The following is a 10,290-nucleotide window of genomic DNA, read 5'->3' on the forward strand; positions in this document are numbered from 1 at the left end:
AAACCATATAATCTATTTAATTAAAAACAGTGATTACAAAATATATATTTTGTACAGTGGAATCAAGAAAATGGTTAACAAGTAACACCTCAAGCTTTACTGCATACTGTACTGAGGTGACGAGCTAGTGATCAGAATCAGAAGGCAATTGTCTCACTCTTTAAAAAGGAAAAGAAAAATTCACATTAGCAGAGGTGTGAAACAGACTGTTCCTGATGATGGAGCTCCATATGGCTGTATAAACGTCATTACATGTCTGAGGCTGGTGAACAAATCTACTGATCCCAAATCAGTCAATCATTTGGTCAGAGTATGGCAACGTGCAGCACCGCGCTGCCGATTTCTACAAATGATCAAGCCCTTTGCCCTGCTTGCAAAAATCCATGAATGCCCAGTTTTCTGATAGGTCCCTCGGTGACAAGTTTCAGGTAGAATCCAAATAACGAGTCACTGTTGCTACCCAGATAAATGTAAAACACCTTTAGCTTACTGAACAAATCAACATTTTAATGCTTTTAGCTTTAGTCTCCACTGGTCAAATTGTCCTGCATCCTCAATAAGAACTTTGGTAACTTAATGTACACAGCAAACTATCCCAACCTGAGAGAGCGTGTGGTTACAAACCCTGTTTTATCCGTTCATGGATGACAAGAGGGCATTAAGGCTATTTACCCAAAATAATCTGTATGTGCATATCGACATTTTTTTTTTGTTCTCTACACAAAGTTGGCAACGAGTGATTTCTACATTCATCAGTTCAGTATTCAATACTTTCACATTGGTAGCATTACTCAAAATGCCTTCTGCTCCCAGCAGTGGGTGTAATGAAAGAATTACATGTACATTTTTATTCATTTCAGAAAAACTGTTTAAGAAAAATCACATTCATTATTTTGACTATGAAGTATCAAAGAACTTAAGGCCCCACTTAAAATCAGAGAGTTCACAGAAACTCCACCTGCTTCCAGTTCAAAGAAAACAGAACCGAGGCCCAGAGCCTAGCAAAAGCTTTGTATTCAACTGAACAAATCACTGGCTTAGGCTATTCTCAAATGCAGCAGCAAAACCAAACCAAAAAAAAAAAAAGAGCTGGCTCCCAAGATGCAAGCTTTCCCTCCATTAGTGATTTAATGGCTGGAAAAACCTGGAATATAGGCTGGAGTGCTATAAACTCATAGTCCAGCATTATCGATATTTAAGAGATGGATGAAGAAGCATTACAGTTCGAGGGTGGGTGGGTGGGTGTGTGTATGTGTGTGTATGAGAGAAGCTACTTCATGCTGAGAGGTCAACATTGCAACATGAATTTGCTTCCAGACAAACAAGCCCTTGAACGCACGTGTCCTCTGTTGGTTAATCACTACGGGTAAATTTCTGGGTCACAAATTTAAGCCACTCATCTGATGACGTCAACATAATTGTGAACTTCCCTTTTTAATTTGTGCAGAGGACTAGCCACAGTTGCCAGAACTGAAGACACTCTTTGTTAATCATTTTTTTGTTGTTATTATTACTCATTTTTTTATGTGCTGTATTGCCATGCACTAGTGGTCAGTCCAGTCATTAGCAATGTTTTTAACATCATATGCATCATATATATTTATTCTGATCCCAAAGGTCAGAGCTGAAAGCTACATCTTAGAACAAAAAAAAATGTAAGATTTTAGTGGAGTGTGACACTCAAGAGAGAGATGGATACTATAAAATAAACTATGCAGCTGCTGCATCACAGCCAACTTTAACCACATTCAGTTTCCTAAGAAAATATTCATGTGGCAGGAAAGAGGAGTATGAAGTGCTGCTCACCACAATGCCAATTGTTCCCATGTATAGAGCTATGCTTTACTTACTAATGCAAATGAAATTCTCTCAAAATGTTCAGGATAACTACTACACAAAAAAAAAAAATATATATATACCCCCACAAGAACAAAAAAAATTAAAGAGAGGAACAAAAAGGTGGCCACGAGGCCTGGATCAGTCATCAGGCTGCCCAGTGGATAAGACCTGGTCCTCTGGTGGCAGTCCCGATTTCACTGTCTCTGGCTGCTCCTGCAGTTCTGGGGACTGGCTGCGGTCTGGACCGTCTGGCTGGGGGTCTGGGGGCCCTGTACCAGCCTCCTCCTCCTCCTCCGGCTCCTTCTGCGTACCCTGCAGTACCCCCAGCTTCTGGTTGAGGTCATTTCGCTCCTTCTGCAGAGCCCTGCAGAGCTTCTCCAAGCGCTCCAGCTTCCCCTGCAGGGCCTTGTAATGTTTGTCCCGCAGGGCTTTCTAAACAGAGCAAATACGAGGTCAGAGCCAAAAAGCTGAGCACTTACGCTGCTAAACTGCCACGATCGGGTGACGTATGCAACTAGCCAAAGGAGATGCTCAAATGTTTTGACAACATGGTAATTTACAGATCACCCAGTATGTGGATGGGCACATACTGAAGTTCCCCAAGGTAACAGAGCCACACTTTTACATCCATGTCTACAAACTGGCCCAATCGGGGCAGTGGTGGCCTAGCGGGCACGGTTCAAATCCCAAACCACCAAGCTGCAACTAAGCAAAGTACCATCCCCACACAGTGCTCCTTTCATGGCTTCCCACTGCTTGCCAAGGTTGAAGAGTTAAAAGCAGAGGACACATTTTGTTGTGTGACACAATGCTTCCAGTTCAAAGAGAACAGACACAATGGTAGTAAGTGGGATTTGAACCTGGGTCTTCTGGTTCATAGGCGAGTGTGTTACCCACTAGGCTACTACCACCCCTTACCGCACTTGTGTAATTAAAACCAATACACTTTTACCAATTAGCAATTATCAATTAATACCATTTGCATTTAAAGACTTGTTTCTTACCTCTTCAGCCATTTGCAATAAAGCCTGGTTATTGGTCTCCCATTTGGTGCGCCATAAGGTTGTCTCCTTCTCTAACTTTTTTATTTTTTTGGTCATCTGGTAATGAACAGAAGTTATGAATTTTGCTCCAATTTCCAAGAAAATATATTCTGGCACATCCATGCTTTTACTATCTTACCTTCTCCATTTCCTGTCTGAAAGTGGTAAACACCTCGTTGCTTTTTGCAAGTGTGGTCTGAAACTCTTCAAACTTGTCCATATACAGAGAGACCTGCAACACCATTGAATGTGATGAAAACAGGTCTAAAAGGTCACAGTTGGTGCTCGGGGTCTGAATTACCTGCTGCTTGAGCTGAAACTCCTGCTCCTTCATCAGTTCACATTTGTGTCTGGACTCTGTGGCGTCTTTCAAGAGCTGGAGCATAAACAAAACACAAGGGATAAGCTCATGACAGAAAATTATTTTAATGAACATATTTGAGGACACCATATTCATGAAGAGGCCAGACCAAGACTTACAAATTCCCTCTCCCGCTGCTGCTTCTCCTCCACCTCTCTCATGAGCTCAGCAGTCCTCTTCAGATGTGCATCCAACAGCTGCTGCTCTAACTCCTTGTGCTTAAACACCTTATCAATGTGCTAGAGACAGACCAAAAATAATTCAATTAAAACTATAGCAATGGAAATTTTAAATACAGAAAAATCTTGATCATTTTCATTTACACAGGTAGCACATTTTTTTATTTTTAAACTGTTACCTGTGTCAGTTAAATAAAAAGCACACAAAAAGTTTGTGAATCACCAATTAATTTAACATGCGTTATGATCAAGGAACAAATCTTCTCATGGCCAGAGTGAGTGGTATTAATAATACCTCCTGTGTGAGTAGTACTGGACATGGTCCCGCATTAAAACTGAAATCCAATCAAAGGCAGTATAAAGCAATTCAACAAAATACTCCTTTATTAACGTTTGCTTGTGCACATTTTTGCATTTGCAAGTTACGTAGCCGATGTAATTTACAAATGGCAGTTCAGCGAGCTGAGCAGACCAGGCAAAACGGGTTGTATCATGCAGTGGTAAATACTGCAGATGATTCAGTGCTCAATGTTCACGTGTGATGTTGACATTGTGTGGATTGCTATATGAATAGCACGGTCTCACCTCCTCTCTGAGTTCATACTGCTCGATCAGCTTCTTTAGCTTTTCAACCAGCTCCATGTTCTCCTGCCTCAGTTTGGTGTTCTGAGCATTGTGCTGCTCCATCTGCGCTTCGATCTCGTTGAGGGTCATCTGGAAGTGCAGCATGGCCTCTTTGCGCTGCTCTTCATACTCTCTCGAGCGCTGTGCGTTCTCCTCCTGTGCCACAGGAAAAATTGGACTTAACTGCATTCAGGGCTTCCGCAAATAACCTTACACGGGGAACAGCAAGTTCATGCCTGCTCTGTCTGCAGGTGAGACATCATCTCCAATTGAGGTGTTATGTGCAATTCCTCTGTTAATTATTCAGAACACCCAGGGACACCTGATCTGTCTTAGCAAGTGGCTGAAAACACTATTTAATGCACGTGTGAAATCAAGAGATTTTAATGCAAAAAATATTATACAGAATCCAGCAATATACTGTTAAGATTATGACTAATGATAATCTGTGACGGCAGGTTTACCTTGAGGGTCTTGTTGTGTCGCTGGAGCTCCCTGCACAGGCTCTCCAGTTTGCTGCGGGCCAGGATGGCCTTGCTGTGCTCACCCTGCAGGTGGATCTTCTCCTTGATCACCTGTGACTGCTTCTTCTGCAGGACCTTCACTTGCTTCTGCATGGTCCGGCTCTCCTCCAGCTTTTAGAAAAGCAAGCAAGCAAGCGTCATCAATGTGATAAGATATTGTTGGATATGTCTTTTTACCATGTTTTTAAGAAACTACCACAGGCTTTCAGATATACTGTAACACTCTGCTGCCTACATTAAGACAGACGCAGCACTAACCTGATACTACACTGTTTTGTAACAGCTGCACACTCAGGTCACGGTTCGATATTTGCAGTTCAGGCACGGGCTAATCAGAGCAGTGCTCATAAGCATATCAGTAAAACATCAAAGAATAATACTGAGTATGTGCACCTTTAACAAAGGGACGGCCAGCATACTTACCAGATCGGCATACTTTTTGCACAAAGCTGCCAGCTTTTCTTCTGGGGTGGATAATGTGTTCAGCGCCTGCATTAGCAGCAGGACCTCCTTCCCTGCACGGGGAATGTAAAAGCCTTGTTACAGTCATAGTTTGCTACATTCCGTTCATTTTGGCAGATGCTTATGTCCAAAGTGACACACTAAAGGGAACTAAAAAAAGTGCTGCTCAGTTTAAAAAATATGCAAACTTTGTGTAGTTTCAGATGTGAGCAAGAAGGAGAGCAGAGGATACATGTCTGAGATTCTTGAAGACGGTGGTTGGTAGCTTGGTGGATTGTACAAGTCTTTATAATAGAGTCCAGGTAGGTGTTGGTGTAGACCAAGCCACTCCATGGGTACGTACCAAGTCCTTTTTTGTCCTGGCTTTTGTCAGCAGTCGGGTCCATCTCGCCATCAAGGTGGTCGATCTGGCAATCTTCTCGCCCAGGGGTCTCCCCCCTCACCTCACCCCCACAGCAGCTGCTCACCAACTCTCCAAACTCGTCCGGACCTGGGTTGTCCAATTCAGGAGGAGAGCTGCTACCTTCTATATGCCCCCGAGCCCCCATATCAATCCCACAGACACCTGCGGCTTCCATAATGCAAGTCCCGAACTGGGGGGGAGGAAATGACAGAAATAAAAGAGTTGAAAAAGAAGCCACCTAGATTTCTAGAAGCGAAATTCCATACGAATGCATTGACCGTCAGTGCGTAAGTTCCTGGTGCGACCACGTGGTCGACCACATGGGGCATTACTGTAATCACCCTTCCCCCCTCCCCAGAAGAAGCATGCAACACGGCCCAGAACATGCACCTCATCCACACACCGCCCCATCCCGCCAAACTCCCCGTACCTGCACCAGGCGCGGCGTGTTTTCCGCACAAGCCGCTAGCTGTCGGCTAAAGTTAGCCGTCCACGATAAACAAGACCGGCGCGCGAATAGAACAGCAACTAACCTGTCCGAACTGCGCCGTGCAGCTGAAGACGAGTTCACCGCCACGTACAGCAATGCGATAAAAAAAAAAATATTATATAAGATTTCAAAGCAGAAACCAGACACGGCGTGGACAGAGTGAAACGACGTCAAAACCAGCAAATAAACAAATGGCACTACAGCGACATCGCTCCCAACTCCAAGAGTGAAAGTATTTGTGAGAAACTGCGACGCTGGCCCGCCGTTCCGCTCGCGGTGTGCGGAGACCGAATGGGGGGTTAAAGCTCCACGAGGCGAGCGAGGACCGGGGGAAGTGGACACACGCGTCCGCAGTTCACAGTCCGCGGCGCCGGAGCCCCCGAGTCCAAAGGCTGCGCGGACTAGCCGAGTGCTAATAACGCGTAGTAACGTTCCGCAGGAGCGCGGGACTGATGTAATGTCGTCGCTGCTGCTGCTGCTGCTGCTTTCGAAACGAGAACGACGACACGCGTGAAACACGGGGCAGCCGGTCGTGAGCGGGCAGCACCTGAATGTTTTCGGCGTTTAAATCGACCCTGGCGTCCGAGCAGGTCGCCATGTTGTGACGAAATAGCGAGCCGGGGAGAAGTCCTGGGAGGGACCAGCGGAGAGTTCCTCAGCGTGTTCTCCCGTCCTCCTCCCGCCGCCGCGCATCCCCGCTTCCCGCGTCGCCGCTGTCATTTTAGACGACACGCTGTTAGAGGGTTAAAGAATACTTCTCTTTTTTGGTTATGTGAGAATGTGGAGCCACCGAAACGCAGAAAACCGATCTTTCACAATAATATGTAAAAAAAAAAATAATAATAAACTAACATTAAGATACCCTCCTGACATTAGGCTGTATTGGTTTTACTTTTTAACGACACATTCCTTGGAATTCTTGGTATCAGAGCTTTACATGGTAAAACAATTGAGCATGCCAACAAGAAGCACAGAGAATCGACCTTCATTTACAACCAAATTGTGCGAGAGACGGTCAAAAAATGTAATTCCACATTCCTGCTGAAGTGGCCACGCCCCTGTTGGGGAAAAGGAACCAAGCTGATTATGTTGTGAACAAAGGGGTGATTAAATTTCTGAAATATGAACATGGGTACAGATGCCTGTTGTTGTTTAATCTGGGTATGTGGCTGGATTGCAATATATTTCTAAGATATTGCAAGTACCGTCACAGTACATGATCATTTCATCAGGTATGTGTTGAAAATGGCCAAAGTTATGGTTTTAAACTGGCCACTGGTTCTGTTGACCATGAGATTATAAAAGCAAGATCTGCTGGTGTGTTTTATGAACCATCATCAGCACTGAAATTGTGTTCTGTGAATGTCTGGAAGAACAACCATGTAACAAATAATTAATTTCGGGTTTCTTTTTTCAATATTGCTTTAACCCTATTACAAAATGTCACAATTTAATCTATTTACATGAATTAAACACTTACTTAACTGAAAGTTAAAATGCACCAGTATATACACAGTATTTACAATGCAATAATGCAATGCAGCGAATTACAACATCTGACATGATATTAAGAAACTTCTAATTTAATTAATTAGCAAGGTTATAAAGTTATTATTCCACATATATGGAGGCTAAATGGAAAAGTGAAGGATTGGGTCTGAATAAAAGGGAAGTGTTGCAGTGTTTACTAGTGTCATACCAATTGCTGAAAATGGCTGGTAAAATGAGGGCGCAGTCTGATACCCCTACAATGCTTCGGTTTACAGCAACAAGAATTTCTATCTATCTAGTCATCTGAATGCAGTAATCACCCTTTTGTTCTTGCTCATAAAAAACTTCCTTTTCAAGCTCATGTTGAAGATCCTTCTCCCCAGCTACGGCACCCACTGAAACAAACCACAACGTGTTAAAATAAAGTTCGCATCTGCCGTCGTGTAAGATGAATATTACCTTTCACAGTGGATGGGTTCTTCAGGCTGTCCAATAGCAGCTTCTGCATCTCCTTTCGTAGGTCATCAGGATTAATATTGCAAGAGATAAAGGCATCGCTTACAAACTCTGAAACACATTCCCTGCTCTTCCTAGTAATGTAACAAGAATCGAGTGAAGTTAGTTAATTACTGATTCAAAAATGTTGTCATGTTGTTGGCATGTGCCGCGTTACGGTTAAAGTATAGAGCAACAGAAAACAGACATTAACACCCCAATTATCAGGTATCCATAAAGTAAATACTAAATAAACAATAATAAAAAATGTAGTTTTCCTTTACTTTAAACATGCATAGCAGTTTCACTCAAGGAGTTTATTAAAGAAATCGGGTAGAAATAGTTCCTCCAGAATACATCCTCCTTCAGAATATGCACAAAGACACAGCTTTACAAAATGTGCATGTGTCTGACACGGTCAATGCAAAATTGGTTCATTAAATTGCACGTATGTAAATCTATCAATACCAAGCATTTCTCAACTGTTCAGGAACAAAAGCAAAGAGCCTCTGACTGAGAAGCTCGTCCTCCTATAGCATCACCATGGCAACCGGATACATCTGCTCAGGATCAGAACTGACATGAGCTCAAAGAAAGTTCCTCCTATCCTGAAACAAATCAGACATTATGATGGATTTTAGCTCTAAATTGTAGGTATTAAATAGACAGTGACTGTAGAAAAAGACATTTTTGTTCTACAGACCTTGTCTGTTCTTTGTGAAAGTCTCAAAGACTTAACAATGATAATAATGATTACACAATTTAACGTATATTACATCAGCCTCTTAATATGATCTTGAGCAGCCCATAGCCACATAATTCTGACTAAAATTAGATTAAAAACAATATATGCTGTTGTCTACAGCAAATCTATGAGTCATGTTTCTGAGAAGCATAAAGCATGTGCACCTTATCAGTAATGCAATTTATGTTCCCCTTTTCTACACTGTGCTGTTTCTGACACAGAACCAGACAGCTTTCTGCTGACTCTGCTTGCAAAGCTGAAAATGAGGAGGGGGAGAAGGGTCCAAAAACAAAATGCTGCATCCAGCAATTCAAACAATGTATAGTGACCTCAGTGGCACCTTGGCGGATCGTGAATTCGAACCGGCAACCTTCCGCTTCCTCAATCATCCAAATTTCCTACCAGTTAGACCTCCTGTCGGTTGTTGTTACGAGTCTTCCTTATTCCTGTCTTCATCCTGGTGTTTTGGGAACTGTCATTCAACGCAACTTTCTTTTTGAATACCCGTTATCTATGGAAGATTTTAAGCACGAATATTCAAATGGCAATCAATTTGGCAATTCAATGTCCAAATTGCTGCTGCAATCCTTTATTAATTTCAAATTTTATAATAATAAATACAATAACAAATCACTGAATTGCAAAACGTTTAGCATTTTTTGTGTCACTGCTCTAAATGAACAGAGAGAAACCGAGTGTTCTCCGTTTTTTACAATAGCTTGTGTCGCCATAACAAACCACCCGGTTTTTCTCGGTTAAATGTATTCTAGTAAGGCCGTGTTCGATTAAGCGGAAGTGACGTTGTAATGAAGGCCCGCCTTGATGAGAGGTCTGACATTTTTCAAAACTGTTATTCTATTTATTATTAAAAATTTTGAACTTAATAAAGGATTGCATCAGCACTTTGGACATTGAATTTCCATTTGCAAAATGAATTTCCATTTGAATAAATGTGCAGAAAACCCATGGCAAAACCGAATGCAATTCAGTGAATTGTTCTATTCTATTCTATTTTTTATTCTAAATACTTTGAATTGCCAAATGCAAAACGTAATATCAAATTACATGCTCTGATTAAATATTGCATTGCCAGTTGTATTGCATTTAATTGTCATTTGAATATTTGTGCTTAAAATCTTCCATCGATATCACAGCGTCTGAATAATGAGCTGCAACTAGGCTAGATTGAAGGGGGGCGTGGAGGGCGGCGTCACGTGGCGTCGCCTCATCCTATTGGCTGCTGCTGGCTGTGGCGTAAACACACGTCGGGCGCATTCGAGATGAAAAAAAAATGATTTCACGCAGATATTTGCAGCTCCGACGAGTTTGTTTTTCGGAACATGTTGCCGAAAGGTCCGGCGTTGTGAGAATTGTTTGGAATGGTTTATCACAGAAGAATGTCATGTTGCACATGCTCCCAATGTTATGCATTGTAAATTGCATCTTGTTAAAGTCAACACGAAGTGGGTAATTTTTTTCCAAAACAGTCAAAAATGACTACTGAGTATAGTCGAAATATGGGCCAATATCTGATTCCTCCTCGAGGACGCTAAGACGTTTCTCGAGACCAACCCGAACTACATTTCCCATGATGCTCTGTGGGTATTTAACAGGTACCAGTCCTCCGCAGCTTG

The 10,290-nt window shown here is 42.4% G+C and overlaps 1 protein-coding gene across 1 annotated transcript; it reads right to left on the minus strand.

The window, feature by feature from the left end:
* Positions 1–6,658, minus strand: txlng (taxilin gamma). The gene is made up of 10 exons (XM_028980451.1): positions 6,473–6,658; positions 5,376–5,625; positions 4,994–5,085; positions 4,511–4,681; positions 4,008–4,202; positions 3,363–3,482; positions 3,184–3,258; positions 3,022–3,114; positions 2,844–2,939; positions 1–2,271 (listed from the first exon to the last, which is right to left on the minus strand). Exons 1-10 carry the CDS (start codon positions 6,521–6,523, stop codon positions 1,978–1,980), a joined length of 1,437 nt encoding a protein of 478 aa, XP_028836284.1. The 5' UTR covers positions 6,524–6,658; the 3' UTR covers positions 1–1,977.
* Positions 6,659–10,290: the final 3,632 nt, after the last annotated feature.

The sequence above is a fragment of the Denticeps clupeoides genome, chromosome 5 (genome assembly GCF_900700375.1).
Source record: "Denticeps clupeoides chromosome 5, fDenClu1.1, whole genome shotgun sequence".
In the NCBI taxonomy this organism is placed as follows: Eukaryota; Metazoa; Chordata; class Actinopteri; order Clupeiformes; family Denticipitidae; genus Denticeps; species Denticeps clupeoides.

Coding starts and splice junctions, on each gene's coding strand:
- txlng (XM_028980451.1), bottom strand. CDS start 6,523: ATGGCGACCTGCTCGGACGCCAGGGTCGATTTAAACGCCGAAAACATT. Junction 4,682..4,993: donor GCAAAAAGTATGCCGATCTG/GTAAGTATGCTG, acceptor CTTTTCTAAAAG/CTGGAGGAGAGCCGGACCAT. Junction 3,483..4,007: donor AGTATGAACTCAGAGAGGAG/GTGAGACCGTGC, acceptor GTCTGTCTCTAG/CACATTGATAAGGTGTTTAA.